We start from the raw sequence: 22,747 nt of genomic DNA on the forward strand, positions 1-22,747 counted from the left end.
CTTTTCTGTACAAATTGTGACATTGATATAGACTCTTATATGCTCTGCATGGGAATTATATGTACTTTGTCTGGTATGCATTATCCCTTTTGTACATGTGGTATTTAATATTGGGGTTAGATTTTGGAGAATAATCCTTGCTCTTTGTCGCTCATTATAAATTATTATGGTAAACCATTATATCACTTTGAGCGGTTGGGGGGATTCATACCGTGCTATTGAGTGTGTTTTTCTTGTATTTTAAATGGTTTTATGTATTTTGTGCTACAAAAAATTGCCTTTATAATAAGTAATTGAGCTCTGCGCCCCATTTGTGTGCAGTAAACAACTCTTCCAGCTGTCCTGGTGATGGGTCGCTCGCTGGGTAATAATGGGGTTAGGGCTAGCTGTATATCATCAACTGGCCCTAAGCCCGAAATTCATGCTGTCACGCCAATATTAGACATGGCCACCATGAATTTTTAGTACAGATAAAAAAAAAACACAACACACAGAAAAATATTTTTATTAGAAATAAAACACAACACAATTAGTGACTCCATCTTTATTGAAATAAAGAACCCCCCTCTGCAGTAAAACTGGGTCAAGGGTCCCATGCCATCCAATCTGGATCCAATATCATCTAATCGGTTTCTGAAAGGCAAAGCGATCAGATGATGTGTCAGGCTCAAGGGCCTGAATCACATGACACAGCAGCTGATTGTATAAATGGCTTTTATAAAATCAGCTGATTCATCAGTGCAAAACAAAAACAAAAAACTACACACTTCTGTGCAGACTCCTGTCCGACAGCATCAGCTGATAGTTTAGCCGGCCGGGCGGTAAAAAGCCGGCTTCACCGCTCGACTTATAGGATCAGCTGATTCCGTCAGGTGACCGCATCAGCTGATCATCGATAGGTCTGAGAGAGAGAAGAGAGAGAGAAGAGAGAGAAGAGAGAGAGAGAGGAGAGAGAAGAGAGAGAAGAGAGAGAGAGGAGAGAGAAGAGAGAGGGAGGAGAGAGAGAGGAGAGAGAGGAGAGAGAAGAGAGAGAAGAAAGAGAGGAGAGAGAGAGAGAGGAGAGAGGAGAGAGAGAGGAGAGAGCAATGCAGCCTCATTCCGTGAACTGCTCCGATTTTAGAGGTGTGACCCGCGGCTCACAGCTGATGTCCGGCTCCTCCCCTCAGTGCATAATTAAATTAAATTATTATATATAAATAATTATAATTTAAAATTATAAATAAATTAAATTCAATTCTTTACCGGGATGGCCAGGACTCAAACTCGTGAACTAATTCTCTTTAGGCAGTAGCTCTACTCATTGAGCCATTGCCTGTAATGAAAAGCATAAGATGATTTGGTAATCTTGACCTTTGTATTGCAGTAGAGAAACCAGAAGTAGATTATTCAGCTATAAAGATGAGAGAGAGAGAGATGAGGCAGAGAGAGAGAGATGAGTGAGAGAGTGAGATGAGAGAGAGGAGAGAGGAGAGGGGAGAAGAGAGGGAGAGAAAGGAGAGAGAGAGAAGAGAGGAGAGAAGAGAGAAAAAGAGAGAGGAGAGAGAGGAGTGAGGGGGGAGAGAGAGAAGAGAGAGGACAGAGTGGGGAGAGAGGAGAGAGGGGAGAGAGAGAAAAGAGAGAGAGCAGAGAGAGAGGAGAGAGAGAAGAGAGAGAAGAGAGAAGAGAGAGAAAAGAGGATGGAGGAGAGAGAGGAGAGAGAGAGGAGAGAAAGAGAGAGAGGGGAGAGAGAGAGGAGAGAGAGAGAAGAGAGAGGAGAGAGAGGCGAGAGAGAGAAGAGAGGAGAGAAGAGAGAAAAAGAGAAAGAGGAGAGAGAGGAGTGAGAGGAGAGAGGGGAGAGAGAGGGGAGAGAGAGAAGAGAGAGAGGAGAGAGAGAGGGGAGAGAGAGAAAAGAGAGAGAGGAGAGAGAGAAGAGAGGAGAAAAGAGAGAGGATAGAGGAGAGAGAGGAGAGAGGGGAGAGAGAAAAGAGAGAGAGGAGAGAGAGAAGAGAGAGAGCAAGGAGAGAGAGAGAGAAGAAAGCGAAGAGAGAGAGAAGAGAGAGAGAAGAGAGTAGAGCAAAGAGAGAGAGGAGAGCGAAGAAAGAGAACAGAGAGAGAGAAGAGAGAGAAGAGAGAGAGGAGAGAGAGGAGAGAGAAGAGAGAGGAGAGAGAGAGAAGAGAAGAGAGAGAGAAGAGAGAGAGAAGAGAGAGAGAAGAGAGAGCGAGAGAAACACGCAGGCACTACCTGAGTGAAGTCTCCGGTGACAGCACGGCTCACTTCAGTTGCTGCGTGGAGCTGACACAGAGCGCTCGTGTTCTACGGCGCTCCCTGTCAGCTTCATGTAGCAAAGCTGAAAGTGTCGTGGGGATTACTTCGGACCTGGATGTCTGTTTGGGGATTAATAAAGTGGTAAATGGGGGGGGTTGTCTTTTATTCTAAATAAAGGATTTTTCATTGTGTGTGTTTATTTACTTTCACTTACAGGTTAATCATGGAAGTTATCTCGGGGAGACGCCTGTCATGATTAACCTAACCTTATTACCCCGATTGCCACCGCATCAGGGCAATTTGGGATCTGTCGGGTAGAGTCCCGGGACTGTCGCATCTAATGGATGCGGCAATTCCAGGTGGCTGCTGGCTGATATTGTTAGGGTGGTGGGCTCCTCATAACGTGGCACTCCCCATCCTGATAGAACCAGCCTCCAGCCATGTGGCTTTATCTTGGCTGGTATCAAAATTGGGGGGAACCGCAGGTTGTTTTTTTTTTTTAAATATTTATTTTACTGCACGATATAGACCCACCCGCCGGTGGCTGTGATTCGTTGCAGCGAGACAGCTGTCACTCAGCGTGGGGGCGTGTCTGACTGCAACAAATCATGGGCACCAGTGGGCAGGGAAAGCAGGGAACACCAGATTGAATAATGAGCGGCAGCCATTTTCAAAAGAGGAAAAGCCGCCGGAGCTTTATGACAGCCGAGCAGCGCCGCCCCAGTGATCGGTGAGTAGGAAAGAGAGAGGGACGCAGGACGCATGCAAATACACAACGTGCGCACATAGCCTTAAGGGGGCTTTACACGCTACGATATCGTTAATGCTTTATCGTCGGGGTCACATTGTTAGTGACGCACATCCGGCGTCATTAACGATATCGCAGCGTGTGATACTTACCAGCGACCTTAAGCGACCTCAAAAATGGTGAAAATCGTTTACCATGGAGAGGTCGTCCCAAACTCAAAAATTGGTAAGGGTTGTTTATCCATGTTGTTCATCGCTCATGCGGCAGCACACTTCGCTGTGTGTGACACCGCAGGAGCGAGGAACGTCTCCTTACCTGCCGCCGGCCACAATGCGGAAGGAAAGAGGTGGGCGGGATGTTACGTCTCGCTCATCTCCGCCCCTCCGCTTTGATTGGCCGGCCGCTTAGTGACGTTGCGGTGACGTCGCGGTGACACCGAACGGCCCTCCCCCTTGAGGGAGGGATTGTTCGGCAGTCACAGCGACGCCGCCGACCAGGCAACTGCGTGTGACACTGCCGTAGCGATAATGTTCGCTGCGGCAGTGATGCCACGATATAGCATGTGCGACTGGGGCGGGTACTTACACGCTCGATATCGCTAGAAATTGCTAGCGATATCGCTACCGTGTAAAGCCCCCTTTACTGTGAAAAGCCACGCTTTTGGTGATCGAACCGGTCGAACATGAAGCAAATCGTTCGAGTTCGTCGAACACCACCCGAAACCACTCAAATTTGAAATTGGCAAACGGTTCAATTTGAACATCGCTCATTTCTAATCATAATATTTTTAGACTTCTCGGTGGCATTGCAAGATGAAAATTACAGGGTATAAGTGCAAATAGGCTTCAACATCCCATATACTTATTTGGATCACAAGTCTTTTTAGGGACCCTAATAAGACCCTGTTATAGAAAAGCCGTTTACCCAAGACTATAATATGAATTTCAAGGTTTTTTTACAAACATATTAAAAACCAACTATGTAACACATTATTGGTGTGTTTGTTCTTATATCTATTTTTTCTTTTCTATCCCAAAAAAAATCCCAAATTCAACCGCAAATTTTTAAGCTACGGTATGTACCGCAAATTTAACTGCAAGATTCAAGCACAAACTTTTAGACCATAGTATAACCGCAAATTTGTAAACACACATACGTATATAGACCCCATTATGAGAAATCAAATATGTAAGATGTTATTGATGTGTTTATTTTTGTTTTTATTTTTAAACCGCTCAGTTCATTTACAAAGACTATCAGCCAGAATGAAATTTATCCTATAGACAAGCTTGGAAAAATCACCCAATAAGAAACAAAGGTAGAGCATTTCTAAATGGGCAATTACAATACATTCAATATTTCATTTCTAACATTAAGACCATTGGGGACCCTACTATTTAACAATATCATCCACTTGGCTTCTCTGCGCAATAAGATTTTATTTAAATCTCCTCCCCATTTAGGTACTATTATTTTCTCAGCCACAGTTACGCTCAGTGTAGTTAGATTCCCAGCATTCTCAGCATGCTCATTCAAAAAGTGTTTTGAAACCGCTGATAATGCACGAGTTGTAGTATGATTCATGCTGTATATAAGTTCAGATATGCGACGTCGCAAAGGGCGAGAAGTATTACCCACATACTGTAAACTGTATGCCTCGCAAGTAATGACATATACTAATTCATTAGTGCCACAATTCATAAAAGATATTAATTATATTCTTAACCTGAACTGCATGATTTAACTGTAGTTGTATTCTTTGTATACTTGCATAAACAGCAATTATTTTGGGAACACTTATAGGACCCTATTGTGGGAAGCCAATTGTGTAAGATGTTATTGGTGTATTTGCTCTTAAAACGCACAGTGTGATCGCTTGGGGAAAGAGTATTGGCCAAAGTAACATTTCTCCTAGAGACAAATCTGATACCATTATTCAAGATTTTTCTCAGGGTATCATCCATCTCTATAGATGGTGGATCCTGGCACAGAAACGTCAGAAGTGTATATAAAACTTCACATTTATTCAAAAAATAAAAACAGCATAAAAATAAACTCCTCCAATCAACGCGTTTCAGACGCAATCGTCCTTAATCATGATCATCATGGGAAAAAACTAGAAAGCATTTAAATAGTACATAATCAAAGGAAATGACGACTTTTGAATAAATTATGTGAAACAGCAAAAAAAAAAAAGTTCCAGAGAAAAACACCAAGAAAATACTTGAATCCCTTAATAAAAATACAATAAATCCGTTCTTTTGTTTAGTCCTGAGGGAAAAGATGTATTAATTTGAAAGATAAATAAAGCTTCCTGATAGTGAAATAACCGAATTCAATCTCTGTTAAGGTGGCCATAAATTTACAGTGATGCCATCTAATTATGCATCTACCTTAACTCCGTCTGCATCAAATCATGAGTCATTTGTTAGTAGCATACATACTATTCTTCCATACAGACCAGAGAAAGGTACACGGACCTGCATAGAAAATATGACTGGTTTTAATTACGGAAGTTCATACATTTAAAGAAATCAAATGTTTTATTAATTACAGATACAAACGAAATTACATGTTAAAAATATCACTGTATTACAACTATCTTAGGCTAGATATAGCTATCTATGATTATTTATAGCAAAGCACTTAACTCATATATAGAAGGCATCCTTTTTTATTAACCATCTTTACATTTATTATCGGGCACATGGTTACTATCCCACTTTAGGAGTCCCCCATTAACCACTGTTGTAATACAATGATATTTTTAACATGTAATTTCGTTTGTATCTGTAATTAATAAAACATTTGTATACTTTGAATATAATACTCCTTGTATGTGTATTTTTTGCACGCATTTTTCCAATAGCTTAATTAATGGAGTTTATTCTATATTACCTTATCCATCACATAGAAAGGGAATAATCAACTAACTGACATGATTTTGTTTAATATTTCCCCTTGTCTCAAATCTGTGGTTTTTTGTATATTTAAAGAAATCAGTTGGCTAAAAGCCAATAATACGTAACACGTCTCCTATTGGGTGAAGTAAAATAGCTTATTCTGTAATATATATATATATATATATATATATATATATATATATATATATATATACACTGTATATGTGCTTGCTTCCTCATTTATATTAAGCTTTGTCAGCATGATTCACTTATCACATGAAAGTCCAGACTGATGAGTCTTATGATGTCTGAATGCAGATATAGGTGTGGTACACAGTTCAAGCACTATCTTAAATCCTGGCTTTTGGATATCTTCATATAATTCTTAATTCTCATAATAGTTCATAATCTTGTCCACAGCATTCCCCCCTTTGGAGATAGCCAAAAGTTTTTCCTTACTTTCTACCGAGTCTATCGATCTGTCCTAATGCTGATGGTTACCTCACTTGCATACGAGATAACCCATCCCTTGTGGATGAACCTCGCCACCCAACAGACTATGCATAGGAAGTCAGATCCTGACCATATCCTCTTGACTGTCCTAATGGCTATGTTCCACACTGGCACACGTTATTCAGGAAGGGGGAACGTGGCGGTAGTCCTCTAATCAGCTCATATTTATCAGGGCTGGTTTCACTCAGAGTCTCATATTCCTCAGTCCTCAGGTGGTAATGGTGGGACATCATCAAAGGTGGGTTGCACAGTCATCTTCTGGTCCACAGGCTTGGATATCATCTTCTTGGCAAAAAGTATCGGGTAGAAGAGGGAAGACAGCCATCTCCTGGTCTCAGGTCTGACATCTTTTGTAGTGGGTTGCATGGATCTTTGTCAGAAAGTGCGAGATAGAGAGGGAGAGAGAGAGAGCGAAAGAGAGAGAGAGAAAGAGAGAGGAAGAGAGAGATAGAGAGAGAGAAGAGAGCAAAGAGAGAAAGAGAGAGAAAAAGAGAGAGAGAAAGATCTAGATCTGGATGGATCTGGAGGAGAAAACTCAAGAACGTATATTAGGCAAATGTTTAGTTAAACAAACAACAAGTTTAGTTAAAGTATCTGGGGGTACTTCTAAACAGGATTTCATAGGGTCTCAACTTAGTGGTCCCTGCTGGGGTGTGTCTGACACTGAACAATGCAAGGGGAAGACTCTCATGCCCTTGATTTCTACACTGCCCCAACCTCCCAACTCTCCCTCTATTCTGTGGCTGGTATAGGGTGTGTACGGTCAGTTCTGTGTCCAAGGCCTGCCATATCACAAAACAGGATCAATGAAAACTTGCAGAAAATGGAGGAGTCTATTACCAAACTCAAACAACAAAATTCAAAAGGGATACTCTAGGTTATGCCCTAATGATATATATAATTGGCATTTGTTTAGAGAGGATGGTAAATCTCCTAAATCCATTTTGAAATCTGGCAAAACATAATTTTTCCGAGACCAAAGTAAGTTTTAGTTCCACAGATGCGGACTCTAGTGAAATCAATACCGACTTATCAGATGGAGAAGTTACTGGGACCTCGCATAACTCCTCAGTTTTTTACCTCAAACCAACAAAAATAATTTCAAACAGCAAAAATATTAAAAAAAACGAGGCGTGCCAGGCGTAAACATAACCGGCGGAGGACATCGTTACTATACCCGCAACAACAAATAGAGTCCTCTGATTCTTTGTTGGTGATTAATCTGTCAGCTACTATTGTAAATCAAGATGAACTGAACTTACTTGCCAGAGGTCTAAATTTTGCTCCCACGCAAAAATTAAATTTATTTTCTACCATTGTGGATGTAAATCGATTTATCCGTAATATCACTCTCAAAAAACATTTCTATGATTCTGATTGTGAGGTGTCTTCCTTCCAGCGAAAAAAAAATTGTTCCTAATTTTGAACTTTCCATATTTAAGGAACAGTTATTTCTCGATGATCTTGAGTCATTGGCAGAGCATGATTATAAAAATCCTGAGTTATCTAATGTTTCTTTTCAAAAACGCATTCCCAATGCTGCGTTTTATCCCATTCAAAGCCGGACCTAGTACATGGATGAATTTCAGACCCTAGTGGTTAGAGATCTTAATTAACTCTCAATTCAAATGGACAAGACTATTCCTATCTACAATCTATCAAGCAGAGAACGTAAAGCATTGCATACTCCACAATCAAATTCACGCATTACGGTGAGAAATGCAGACAAAGGTGATTCTGTTGTAATTATGGACATTTCTCTATATGAAAGAGAAATTTTTAAAATATTGCCTGATGATCAAAGCTATTCAAGTTTGCATGAAGATCCTACCCCCTTGATACAAGAAGGACTTGAACATTTACAGAATAAAGGTTTATTATTAGGGGTCCTTTCAGAAAAATTGAGAGAATATCTTTCTCCAAAAAATTCTTGCACTCCTATATTCCATGCCTTACCTAAATGTCATAAGGAGGTTTTTCCTCCCCCATTGTGACCAATCGTGTCAGGAGTTGATTCACTCCTGGAACGATTGGGTGAATGGGTGGATGACAGATTACAGCCACTTAAGGCCCTGTAACACACAGAGATAAATCTGAGGCAGATCTGTGGTTGCAGTGAAATTGTGGACAATCAGTGCCTGGTTTGTGGCTGTGTACAAATGGGACAATATGTCCACGATTTCACTGCAACCACAGATCTGCCAAAGATTTATCTCTGTGTGTGATGGGGCCTTTACACAATGTTCTCATAGTTATATTCAGGATTCAAAACATATTCTCATTGTTATGAATACAGTGCGATGGTCCTCTAATTATGTATGGATTACGTGTGATGTCTCTTCATTATACTCCTCAATTTCTCATTCCTCAGGAGTATATGAACAGATATACACACTATTCAGACCAACTCCAGAATTTTATCATGGATGTGATTTGGTTTTTGTTGCAAAATAACTTTTTCAAATTTTCCAACCAATATTTTCTTCAAAAACTTGGCTGTTCTATGGGGGCTAAATTTTCCCCTTCAGTGGCAATAATTTACATGAATTATTGGGAGGATTGTTATATTTATAATGAGACCAATACAGTTTTTGATCAAATTGTCTATTATTTTAGATTTATAGATGATGGATTGGTGGTGTGGAATAGTCCTTGTGAATGAATTCCTTCAGTTATCAGTTATCTTAATAACAATCCTTTACACATTAAATTCACGTATAATTTTAACACCAATAGTATAGCATATCTTGATCTTCTGCTCACTGGTTCTGTTGCCACAGGTGATCACATTCCACCCTGCCATCAGTCACATTACCACTCAAAGACAAATCCAAAAAAGCAATCGATGTCTTATTATACTGATGACTGAAAAAAAATATTACATGGATTATTATTCAGGTAATTCACAAAATTATGAATACTTTCACAAGGACCATCCCAGATAACAACCACGTCATTATGTATCTTAAAAAGATATACAGATTATGGGCAAAAGGATTAATTTCTGAAAAAATTTACTCCTCCTCCAACCAGGACATAAAAATGTTGGCGAGAGAAGGAGAGTACTTAGCGCCCATGGAACAGCCTTGTACTTGGACATAAAATTCATCCAAAAATGTAAAAAAATTGTTAGTCAGCAGAAAAGAAGTGACCTCAACAATATATGTCTGCAAATCAACTGAATAATTGCTATATTTATAAAGGTAGGTTTTGAGGACAAGAAGGGCCAGATCGTGTGGTATGGACGTATAAAGGCTTTGTATATCACATGTAAGCCAACAAAAAGATTCATGCCAAGTCATTTTATCAAAAACATTAATGGCATATTTAGAATCATGCAAGTAATTGGGAGTCAATTTTGCCATTTGGATTCAACCTAGTATCAAGCCATTCAGAAATATTCTCAACCATAGATCCCAATCCCAACCAAAGATACCTGAAATAATGGGCCAGAAGGTAGGGGGAAAAACATGCTTGTGGACCTTGGGTAATGCATGAAGCAGGGGAATTTTGAAATAACGGCGATTAAAATGATCACATTGTTTCTCACTAATGACCCCTAAATCCTGGCCCTTATTTAATAGATTTTCCAAACCTGATTTAATATATTGCATTTTTGATTTTTATCAATTTTTTTATACACAGAACAGTCATTCAACATGTTTTTTTACCTCTCGTTCATATAATCCCACATTCAACATAGAAACCAATCCCCCCTAATCTCAGTTTTTGATGATGATATGCTGGTTTTCAGCCAAGGTTGGTAGTGCGTTGTTTAATTTTTGCTAATAGTATTTTTGCCATCTGCAGCGTCGCATTTTTAACGCATATGCGACTTGGTTTACAACATGTGATATACTCTTTGCGATTTTGCAGTACTTTTGAATGATATGATGAGAATTTAAACGCAGGGTTTTGCTTAACAAAACATTTTTTTGTGCAAAAGACTTTTTCGTGTAGATAAATTAAGTGGATGAATTTATTAAGATTGAAATTATTTGATCTGATTGTCAGAAATGTGATATAAAGAAATATATTGTAACTGCTTTACGAAATGTGGTTTACTAAATGTGATTTCACTTCAACATGTGGTCAGGGTTTGATTGTCACAAATGTTGTTAATTTGTTTCTGTACTCCTCCCCTCTACCTTTTCTTCTATTTAATGGCATTCCAATCTATATGGGCTTGTTCAGAGTAAGGAGTTTTTACTCTGAAACGCGTTCCTTGTTCACTCTGCCATGGTAAGGTTTAATGAATATGGAGGAACCTTTGTAAGAGGTTTTTATCTTTTTGATAAAATAAAGAAAATCCATTTTAATATAGTCTAGAACTGGATGCTGGATTCTTCCGCAACGTAGCCATGCTGGTTCAGTATGCCATCAATTTTGAATAAATCCCTAACAGTGTCCCCAGCAAAGCACCCCCACACCATCACACCTCCTCCTCCATGCTTCACAGTGGCAACCAGGCATGTAGAGTCCATCCATTCACCTTTTCTGCGTCACACAAAGACACGGTGGTTGTATCCAAAGTTTGGACTCATCAGACCAAAGCACAGATTTCCACTGGTCTAATGTCCATTATTTGTGTTCTTTAGCCCAAACAAGTCTCTTCTGCTTGTTGCCTGTCCTTAGCAGTGGTTTCCTAGCAGCTACTTTACCATGAAGGCCTGCTGCACAAAGTCTCCTCTTAACAGTTGTTCTAGAGATGTGTCTACTGCTAGAACTCTGTGTGGCATTGACCTGGTCTCTAATCTGAGTTGCTGTTAACCTGCGATTTCTGAGGCTTTTGAATTGGATAAACATCCACAGCAAAGGTGACACTTGGTCTTACTTTCCTGGGGCGGTCCTCATGTGAGTCAGTTTCTTTGTAGCGTTTGATGGTTTTTGCTACTGCACTTGGGGACACTTTCAAAGTTTTCCCAATTTTTCGGACTGAGCTTCATTTCATAAAATAATGATGGCCACTCGTTTTTCTTTACTTAGCTGCTTGGTTCTTGCCATAATACAAATTCTAACAGTCTATTCAGTAGGACTATCAGCTGTGTATCTACCAGACGTCTGCACAACACAACTGATGGTCCCAACCCCATTTAGAAGGCAAGATATCCCACTTATTAAACCTGACAGGGCACACCTGTGAAGTGAAAACCATTTCCAGTGACTACCTCTTGAAGCTAATCAAAAGAATGCCAAGAGTGTGCAAAGCAGCAATCAAAGCAAAAGGTGGCTACTTTGAAGAACCTAGAATATAAGACATATTTTCAGTTGTTTCACACTTTTTTGTTAAGTATTTCATTCCACATGTGTGAATTCATAGTTTTGATGCCTTCATTGTGAATCTACAATTTTCAGAGTTGTGAAAATAGAGAAAACTCTTTGAATGAAAAGGTGTGTCCAAACACTTGGTCTATACTGTATATATATATATATATATATATATATATATATATATATATATATTGTGAGGCAGTGACAGGGGTAATATTTGAAGACCGCTATGTGTCCCCCAGAATGTGTCTGGAAACCCTCTGAGTTTGCTATAGCTATTACTGGGAGTATAGCACAAAGGGTAACAGGGAGACAGATCCCTCCTCCCAGTCCAGGTTTTGTAGCAATCCTCATGTCCGGCATTTTTGTTTAAAATCATGCAGAGCACAGCAGGGTGTGTCTCAGTTGAGAGCCAGGCTTGGTGAGGCTAACACATGCCGTGTGAGCTGGGCTGGCTCTGTGTGGAGTGAACACAGGCCAAGAGTGTGAGCCTAGGAGAACCTTACACAGATCCCTGCGGTTAACGGGGTCCTAAGGTAACAAGACTTTTTGATGCAAAGAAGTTGTCTATATGCACCGGCTGTGATCCGGAAGAGACTTTGACAGTGGGAAATTGGATCTATTTATGCTGCAACAATAAATAGACTGTTGGTGTGAACACGCTGCTGCCTCACTGCCTCACGTTTTTGCCCAAGCAACGCTGCTACCTCACATTATGGTGGAGAATGCGGGCATGGCAGCCTGGTTGCTAAGGGCAATGGCCTAAGAGGTACTTACCCGGAAAAAAAAAAAAAGGAATTGTTTTTTTTTTACTGACTGTTTGCGGTGGATCGGCGGGTCCACGAAGCTTACAGACGTTGCAGCCTGGTTGCTAGGGGCAACAACCCAGTTTTCACATGTTTATGATCAAGCCTGCAAAGTTACAGTTTAACTCAGCAGCCACTATGGAGGATCTTGTAAAGCAGCTGGCCCAGGCTAATGCTCAGCAGCAACAAACCAATGTCCAGCTCCAGCGGGCGTTCATTCAGCAACAGGAGACAAACAGCTTGTTGGCTAAGCAGCTTTCTGCTCTGCGAGAAGCGCTCCCAGCGGTAACTCCAGGTCATCCAGTCCTTCCTGCGGCCCAGGACAGAGTAAGGGCAGCACTTACGAGGATGAGTGCAGAGGATGACCCAGAAGCCTTTCTCTCCGTGTTTGAGAGGACCGCTGAGCGAGAGAAATTGTCTATCGACCGTTGGACTGATGTCGTGGCCCCGTTCTTGGTAGGTGAACCGCAAAAAGCCTACCTGGATCTTAGCACGGAGGATGCCAAGGACTATGGCACACTGAAAGGTGAGATCCTTGCACGAATGGGGGTTGACACTTATCTCCGGGCCCAACGAGTGAATCAGTGGTCCTTTGAGGAGGGAAAACCTGCACGCTCACAGGCCCATGTCTTACTGGACCTTGTAAAAAAATGGCTGCAGCCGGAGACCTTGAACCCCGGACAGATGATTGAGCGGGTGGTGATTGAACGGTTTGTGCGGACTTTGCCAGCCCCCATTCAACGGTGGGTGGGACAGGGGGACCCCGGTACCCTAGACCAGCTAGTGAATTTGGTGGAACGCTACACAGCTACCCAGGAGTTGGTCCGGGACTCTGCTTCACGGCGGGCACTCCGTAGGGATACGCCCCCTTCACAGTTGGTAAAAGACTCCCGTCCCTCCTCGGGTGCTGCCGCGTCTTCAGCCCTGGCAGAGAGTAAACCCCAGACTAAGGTCAGCAGGAGTCCCGGTTCCCCAAAGTCAGACACCCGAAACAGGGACACCTCTGCTGTTATGTGCTGGCGGTGCCATCAGCTCGGGCATGTGATGGCACAGTGCCCACTCACATCAGAACCCATGGACTGCCGGTACGCTCGCCGGGTATCAATGTATGCCCATACTGTTTGTACCGTAAGCACTGTTACTATGGGGGAGGAGCCCCATCTCTGCAAAGTACATGTTAATGGCCATACAGCAGAGGCTTTGTTGGACTCAGGAAGTTTAGTGACTCTTGTACATGCCTCCTTGGTCTCCGGGGAAAACCCTACGGGACATAAAGTAGGGGTACTTTGTATTCATGGAGACCTACGTGAATACCCTATGGAAAGGGTCACCATTGCTACCTCGTGTGGAGAGGTACAACATGAAGTGGGGGTGATGAAAAGACTTCCATATGCTGTTATTTTGGGAAGAGACTTGCCCCTGTTCTGGACATTATGTGGGAGGCGACCTAGCCCTCCGAGGTGTATGATTGAACCAGGCCCTGAGCCGGACGATCCCGACTCAGGGATACCTTCCGTAGGGGTCACCAGTATAGGGACAGAGTGTAACCCTGCCAGGTTCCCCCTAGAGGTAATGGCAGGAGAGGTTGAGCCACCCGAGGCAATCCCGGAGTTGAACGTGTCTCCAGATAATTTCGGAACAGCACAGCTCCGGGACCCCACATTGGCTCCTGGACATGGAAATGTACAGGTAATTGATGGGGTACCCCAGCGGCCTGGTGCCAGGCTGGAAACTCCCTACATGGCTCTAAAGCGAGAGTTGCTCTATCGGGTTGATACAATCCGGGGGGAAATAGTGGAACAGTTGGTGGTCCCTCAGCCGTACCGCCGTCAGACCTTGGAATTGGCTCATAACCACCTGAGTGGGCACCTAGGTGAAGAGAAAACGCGGGAACGCATGTTTCAGCGGTTTCACTGGCCAGGGGTCGGCGCAGAAATTAAGAGGTTCTGTGAGTCCTGCCCAGTTTGTCAGTTGACCGCACCAACGCACCGTTTCCGTAGTCCTCTGATACCTTTACCCATTATAGAGGTGCCTTTTGAGCGGATTGCTATGGATCTGATCGGACCCATTGTAAAATCAGCCCGTGGTCACCAGCACATCCTGGTAGTGATGGATTAAGCGACACGTTATCCGGAGGCCATTCCACTACGTAACACCTCGGCGAGGCTTATTGCTCGGCAGTTGTTTGCTATGTTCTGTCGCGTGGGGTTACCCAAAGAAATCCTGACCGATCAGGGCACTCCCTTTATGTCTAAAATTACAAAGGAACTGTGCAAACTCCTCCAGATCAAGCAGCTACGCACGTCAGTGTACCATCCCCAGACTGATGGTCTAGTGGAACGTTTTAATAAAACTCTGAAGGCTATGTTGAAAAAGGTGGTCTCCAAAGAGGGGAAAGATTGGGACATGTTATTGCCCTATTTAATGTTCGCTATCCGCGAGGTCCCACAATCTTCCACCGGGTTCTCGCCATTTGAGTTACTGTATGGCAGACATCCGCGGGGACTGCTGGATATAGTTAAGGAAACCTGGGAACAGGAGCCCACCCCTCACAAAAGCACAGTGGAATACGTTATGGGTATGCAGGATCGTATCACGGCAATAATGCCCATTGTTAAAGAGCATTTGCTGGATGCTCAGGCAGCCCAAAGTACTCAATATAATAGAAAGGCCTCCATCAGGTCTTTTAAACCGGGAGATCGTGTCTTAGTCCTAATACCTACTGCAGAAAGTAAGCTCTTAGCCAAATGGCAAGGTCCCTATGAGATCCGGGAGAAAGTGGGGGAAGTAAACTATAAGGTGTATCAGCCAGGTAGAAGAAAACCAGAGCAAATCTACCATGTAAACCTGCTGAAGGCGTGGAAAGACAGGGAATGTATGGTGGCTGACGTAACGTTGGACCTAACCTTTTCAGGTGCCTTGACAACAACAAAGGAGGAGTCCCCTGATGATGAATTGGGAGTGAGGATAGGGGATTCTCTCTCAAAACAGCAGAGACGGGAGTCTCGGAGGTTAGTGCAGCAGAATACGGATGTGTTCTCAAGCCTACCCGGCCGAACAACCGTAATCCACCATGATATTGTCACCGAGCCTCAAGTAAGGGTACGCCTGAGGCCATACTGGGTACCAGAGGCTCGTAGGCAAGCCATTGCGGAGGAGGTAAAAAAGATGCTCCAACTAGGGGTTATTGAAAAATCCACAAGCGAATGGGCCAGTCCCATTGTGCTGATCCCGAAACCAGACAGTTCTTTAAGATTCTGTAATGACTTCCGAAAGTTAAATGAGGTTTCGAAATTTGATATGTATCCCATGCCCAGGGTCGACGAGCTGATAGAGAGACTGGGACGGGCCCAGTACTTCACGACTCTCGATCTCACTAAAGGTTACTGGCAGGTGCCGCTGACAGAGGCGGCAAAAGAAAAGACCGCTTTTGTCACGCCAGGGGGGCTCTATCACTATGTCGTCTTGCCATTTGGTTTACATGAGGCTCCGGCCACGTTTCAGAGATTAATGGACATAGTGTTAGAACCCCATCAACCATATGCCTCCGCATATTTGGATGACATCATCATCTATAGCAGTGACTGGAGCACCCACTTATCTCAGGTACAAGCGGTAGTGGATTCGCTCAGAGCTGCTGGTCTGACGGCGAATCCAAGCAAATGTGCTATGGGTCTCAAAGAAGCCCGTTACTTGGGGTATGTGATAGGCCAAGGGGTTATCAAGCCACAAGTAAACAAAATCGAAGCCATTCAAAACTGGCCTCGTCCCCTTACCACAAAACAGGTAAGAGCCTTTCTGGGTATAATGGGGTATTACCGACGATTCATACCCAATTTTGCTGGAAGGTCGGCGCCTTTGTCCAATCTTTTAAAAGGGAAGAAGTCGGTCATGGTCCACTGGAATACACAAGCAGAGGAAGCCTTTCAGGTGCTAAAGGTAGTCCTATGTGGTCAGCCTGTCCTTGTCAACCCTGACTTTCAAAAGGAGTTTATAGTACAGGCAGATGCCTCTGAGGTGGGTCTGGGTGCAGTTCTGTCCCAGGAGGTAGATGGAGAAGAGCACCCGGTCACCTATTTGAGTAGAAAACTCACCCCGGCAGAGAAGAACTATAGCATAGTGGAGAAGGAGTGCCTGGCCATAAAATGGGCTCTGGAATCCCTACGCTACTACCTGCTGGGGCGACACTTTCGCCTGGTGACAGACCACTCCCCTTTGGTCTGGATGAGGAATGCTAAGGAGAGAAATGCTAGAGTCACCAGGTGGTTTCTCTCCTTGCAGAACTTTCACTTTTCTGTGGAACACCGGGATGGTAGGTTGCAGGGCAATGCGGATGCCCTGTCCAGAGGTCCCTGTATGTTGGCAAAAGTTCAACCCCGCCCGTTTGAACTGAGGGGGGGGATATGTGAGGCAGTGACAGGGGTAATATTTGAAGACCGCTATGTGTCCCCCAGAATGTGTCTGGAAACCCTCTGAGTTTGCTATAGCTATTACTGGGAGTATAGCACAAAGGGTAACAGGGAGACAGATCCCTCCTCCCAGTCCAGGTTTTGTAGCAATCCTCATGTCTGGCATTTTCGTTTAAAATCATGCAGAGCACAGCAGGGTGTGTCTCAGTTGAGAGCCAGGCTTGGTGAAGCTAACACATGCCGTGTGAGCTGGGCTGGCTCTGTGTGGAGTGAACACAGGCCAAGAGTGTGAGCCTAGGAGAACCTTACACAGATCCCTGCGGTTAACGGGGTCCTAAGTTAACAAGACTTTTTGATGCAAAGAATTTGTCTATATGCACCGGCTGTGATCCGGAAGAGACTTTGACAGTGGGAAATTGGATCTATTTATGCTGCAACAATAAATAGACTGTTGGTGTGAACACGCTGCTGCCTCACTGCCTCACGTTTTTGCCCAAGCAACGCTGCTACCTCACAATATATATATATATTTCAGGGTTTAATAAACATTTCAGTAGGAAGTACATTTACTCACATATCTGGAGAGTGAACGGTCTGTACGTGGCCTGCATACAGTAGTTTGTCGTCCATTGGTATCAAAACACGAAGGCCATCTTTTAATTCATCTTTATCAATAATACAAGAACGAGGTGCTGAAAATAGAAGCAAAAAATGATCACCAAGCAAAAGAATGTTAAGCATTACAATGCACTACTCTGTGCTTGTAATATTTAAAAGAATCCATTTTAACACTGGATACTTACGAGGTGTAACTGGTCTTTGTGGGTTCACAGAAAAATGATCATCTTCAGAGAAACTGCTGTCCTGATTAGGTTCAAAGTCTTCTTCTGCAGCCATACTCTCCATTAGCCTACTGACAGCTCCACATTTATTCTGGTGGTAAAATAATAAAATAAATATTTAAGCAATAATTTTCTAAAGGCGTTCTATGTTTTTGTTTTTTGTTTTTTAAAGTGCCTCAGCAGAATTCTTTCAAAAATTCCTGCTTTACTGAAATTTTAACCGTGAAAAACAAGAACAAATTATTTGAATAAACACAAAATACAGAAGAAGTGAACAATATATAAATATAGTTACATAGTTGAACATCTAAAAGTTTAGAATTGAAAATGCAACAGTCTTTTTAAGTTTAGAAGTTATCCCCTTATCCATGGAATACAGGCTTACTCCCCAAACAATGAGGGTCCAATTGCTGTGAAGCCCACAGATCTTTAGAATAGGTGGTCTGAGGAGCCCCATGTGAGTAGAGTGGTGGTCGATCATGCATTCTGACACTCCTTTAATTCTGATAGGAATACAGAAGACCAGCTAAGAACAGTGCTTGGCTATTTCCAGCAGTCCAGTTAAGAATGAAACTTGAGTATACCATTTTAAATGATATCTACTTGTTAAAGTTTTGGATAGGAAGATGACAGCAATGACTGTGGAAGGGGGAACTATAGAATGTAAACGAGCGATCTTTCATATCCTAAATAAAGTTAAAAGTCAGAACAACATTAACAATATAATGTATAGAAGAAGAGTGTAGGAAAAAAGGATCGATTGTCCTAACCGTACATGTAAGGCTAGGTTCACACTTCCGTTGTTTTGCATCAATCACAATCCGTCGCCTTGAGGAATTACGGTATCCTGCAAAATATTTTGCAAAAATCCAGTTTTTCCCCATAGACTTCTATTAGTGACGGATTGCGACTGATGATGTTGCGTTGCATCCGCTGCGCCATGGTCAGTCGTTTTTTAACTGACCGCCGAGCGGGAGCAACGCAGCCTGCAACGTTTTTTGAGCAGCGCAATCCATAGGATTTTGCTGCGCATGCTCTCTCTGGCTCCCTGCACCCGTAACCAGGATACACATCGGGTAACCAAGCAATGCGCTTTGGTTAGTTACCCGATATTTACACTGGTTACGTGTGCAGGGAGCCAGCGCTAAGCGGTGTACGCTGGTATCCAAGATAAATATCGGGTAACCAAGCAAAAAGTGCTTTGCTTTTAGTTACCCGATATTTACCCTGAATACGTGTGCAAGGAGGCCGACACTTCCCCACTCGGCTCTGCCCCCTCCCGCACTCTGCATGTGTACACACACACTCACACACACCCACTTGTCCCCAGCCCTGCAGTACCTGCGGCACTGACGTCCTCAGCGCTACGGCCCCGCTCTGCTCCGCCCCCTTCGCGCTCTGCCCCCCTTGCGCTCCACCCCCCCCGCACACAACGGAGTCCGACAATGATTTCTGTTCTTTGTCATCCGTTGTACAATGCATCAGTCACATGCGTCAAGCAACGCATGTGACTGATGTAAAACAACGGAAATGTGAACCTAGCCTAAGGGGTACTTTGCACACTGCGACATCGCAGGCCGATGCTGCGATGCCGAGCGCGATAGTCCCCGCACCCGTCGCAGCAGCGATATCCTTGTAATAGCTGCCGTAGCGAACATTATCGCCACGGCAGCTTCACATGGACTCACCTGTCCTGCGACCGTCACTCTGGCCGGCGACCCGCCTCCTTGTTAAGGGGGCGGGTCGTGCGGCGTCACTGCGACGTCACACGGCAGGCAGCCAATAGGAGCAGAGGGGCGGAGATGAGCAGGATGTAAACATCCCGCCCACCTCCTGCCTTCCGCATATCCTACGGAAGCCGCAGTGACGCCGGTAGGAGATGTTCCTCGCTCCTGCGGCTTCACACACAGCGATGTGTGCTGCCACAGGAGCGAGGAACAACATCGGACTGTCGCGTCAGCGTAATTATGGATTACGCCGACGCTGCATCGATGATACGATTACGACGCTTTTGCGCTCGTTAATCGTATCATTGAGCCTTTACACACTACGATGTCGCATGCGATGCCGGACGTGCGTCATTTTCAATTTGACCCCACCGACATCGCACCTGCGATGTCGTAGTGTGCAAAGCCCGCCTAAAAGTTACAGAAAGTTTTTCCTATAAGATTTGCTGGTACTAAAAAAAGAAATGATTGATTGCTCTCAGTGAGAGAAACAAAATTATAATTTTGTAGTTGAGATACCTTTTAATGGCTAAATAAAATAAAATAAATTATGTTACAGAGCAAACTTTCGAGACTTCTCAGGTCTCTTCATTAGGCATGGTGTGACAAAATAAACAAACATCATCGTTTGCTGTATGCAGCACTGATGTCAATTTGACAGCATAGTAGCCAAAATCAGTGAGCTCAGCAACAGAGCTGCTGAACTGAGTAATTGTATGCAGCACTGTCAACGGGGTGTCAAGCTTTACATACCAACAGAAACTGAGTGTGAGTAAATCACTGTTTCTTCTGGTTTTACAAATTTATCCTTAGGATTGGTCAGCAATACCTTACGATAGAAAAATGTTTAAGCTATAGTCTTAATTAAAACATTCATAAAAACATTCTGAACAATTTCTGACTGTAATATGTAATAGACTGTAAATATTTTTTCATGTCAGGGAGGTTTGCAGTTCTTTATTTCCTATAATATATAGATGATACAGTGCAATACCTGCACATATGTAAGAAGCCCTTAGGGCCTCCTCAGGCTTCCTTTTGTTATAAATCAGCAAAGTTATCTGTGAATGTTTTGTATGAGACAAGTGGCATGATCACGACTTTGCATAAACTGGCCAGATGCAGCAGAAAAAGAAAGTTGGGTGTGATAAATCATTACCAGCCAGGGAGTTGCAAGGTGTGACATAAGTTATTTCTAATTGCAGGTGCAGAAGAGCGTATTTTCAATGCAAGCGTGATCCAACAAAACATCAAATCTCACTTTGAATCAGTGTTAGTGCACATGTCCGATTTTGCTGCATGCAGAGTTTGATACAATATTTCGATTGCACTCAGCCATGCTAGTCAAGGAGTCCGTGTAAAACATCAAACTGCACTCAGATGACATCTGAGTGCAGAATGATATTCATGGACTGACAGACTGGAGAAGCCCCCTATTCTCAGACTGCAGGGAAACATATCAGTGGGATGGCAGTTATCAACAGCTTAGTGCAGGCCACACCCACTGATTTGTGATGTAAAAACCCAGACAGAAAGGGGAGCAATAAGGGGCAGCTCAAGCGTCACACGCTTAGTTTTTAAGGGCATGACCATTAGAATAATTGTCTATCTCCCAAGAGTACCATTTGAAGCTGTCAATTTCTGGTCGGGAAACCGACGGCCAGTCCATGCATTACAGTCCGTGATCGAACCCAGATTCATGGATATCTGCATGAGTCCTCACTCTGTTATAGTTTGTGTAGTATTTCAGTGACATATTTTTGTATGTATTTTTTGTATCACAAATACTGTTTTTGTTCTAACACTAAAATAGGCAAATTGTCATTTTCAGATGGCAATCGCCCCCAAGTTCTGCAAAATTTAGTACTGTGATAAATTAAAATTCTAAAATTTAAAAGCATTTTTTAGCATCCTACATTGCGACAATTGATAAATGTTTGTAAAAACAACCAACATTGTAATGTACTTGTTATTAAAAATGCTCTGTTTAAAAGAATGCAGAGATTTTAATGTTATTGTTTACTTCAAATTACCTAGGTTACCATCCCCCACTTAAGTTTATATGAAGTGGCTGGTTTTCAAGGCAAGGAACACATAATTTACAAGCTTGTCTTTATAGAGGTTGTAAGTGCAGAACACCTCTTCACTTCAGCTGCTAATCATCTGTATTTCTCCTTGGGTTTTAATAATTTAATTTACTCTGGACTTGTGCTGATAATATTCAGCTCCTTAACAAGCTCTGGATGCAAGCAGGTGGCTTGCACTCATCTGTAGAATCATTGCTACTTTTCTTCCTGAGGCATCTGGAGAGAAGTTGTTCATGAGCTTTCTCCATGTGTTTGTTTCCCTGTGTCTTTCTTAGTGTTTAGTGGGGTTAACGAACAGCCACAAAGCTCTGACTGCCTCTGGTCAGTGGATGAATTTTTTTAGGCCTTTGGTCCCACCTATAATGATCCCGACTGAGTATCCTTAGCTGAGTCCAAGCTGCGTTGCCTCCAGCACTGGGATCAGTCAGCAGAGACTTATTGTTCAGAGTTTCGTAGATGGGCAACCAATGCCAAGTGGAATGACCTGGCCCTTAGAATCCAATTCTATCTGGGGGTGAACCATCGCTCATGGAAAAGCCCATGCAGCTAGGTGGAGCCACTACTTCACAAGTTCCAACTAAAATTTGCAAAAAGAAGAGGGTTTGTTTTTTGTGATAAAGAGCGTCATTTTATTGGAGTCTGTCCCTCAGTTCATAAGCAAAAAGGAACCTCTGAAACTTGGGATACTCTTGGTGGTGTGGGGATGTACAATCAGGGTGTGTGTTTGTCTTCCGCATGTAATTCTAGCTTTGTCTGTCATCAGAGGTGGTGCTAGAGAACAAAACTGAGAAAATTTCTCTGTTTGTGGACAGTGGAGCAGGAGTCAGCATGGCGGATGCTCTGTTTGTAAGAACTCTTGGGATTACCTGCAGTATGTTAACCAAACCCATCTCTTCCATCTATGCCTTTCACTGAGCACCACTTGCTTAGGGAAACCGGACACAGATGGTACACGATATAAAACTGAGGGTAGAACCCCTGCATTCTGAAGTAATTTCTTCCTATGTCTTGGCCTTCCTACTCCCACTTGGCTTTCCCACTTCCATTATACTAGATCGACCCTGGTTGATGAAATCCAGGGAAATTGTGGAGTGAGGAAACTATTATTTTAACAATTGTTTGAACACTTCTCTCTCTGAGGTCTTTACAGAGACCTTACCTGCATTTTTATCTGGGTTGAGGATGTATTCTCGGAA

The 22,747-nt window shown here is 43.0% G+C and overlaps 1 protein-coding gene across 5 annotated transcripts in view; it reads right to left on the reverse strand.

The window, feature by feature from the left end:
• TNRC18 (trinucleotide repeat containing 18) overlaps positions 1-22,747 on the reverse strand; it is a 1,341,710-nt gene that overhangs the window by 336,941 nt on the left and 982,022 nt on the right. For all 5 annotated transcript variants that reach the window (XM_075317830.1, XM_075317829.1, XM_075317828.1 and 2 more), the window contains 2 exons: positions 17,699-17,828; positions 17,470-17,587 (listed from right to left, as the gene is read on the reverse strand). In XM_075317830.1, coding sequence (XP_075173945.1) covers positions 17,470-17,587; positions 17,699-17,828 — 248 coding nt within the window. The remainder of the gene's footprint in view (positions 1-17,469; positions 17,588-17,698; positions 17,829-22,747) is intronic.

The sequence above is a fragment of the Anomaloglossus baeobatrachus genome, chromosome 7 (genome assembly GCF_048569485.1).
Source record: "Anomaloglossus baeobatrachus isolate aAnoBae1 chromosome 7, aAnoBae1.hap1, whole genome shotgun sequence".
Lineage (NCBI taxonomy): Eukaryota > Metazoa > Chordata > Amphibia > Anura > Aromobatidae > Anomaloglossus > Anomaloglossus baeobatrachus.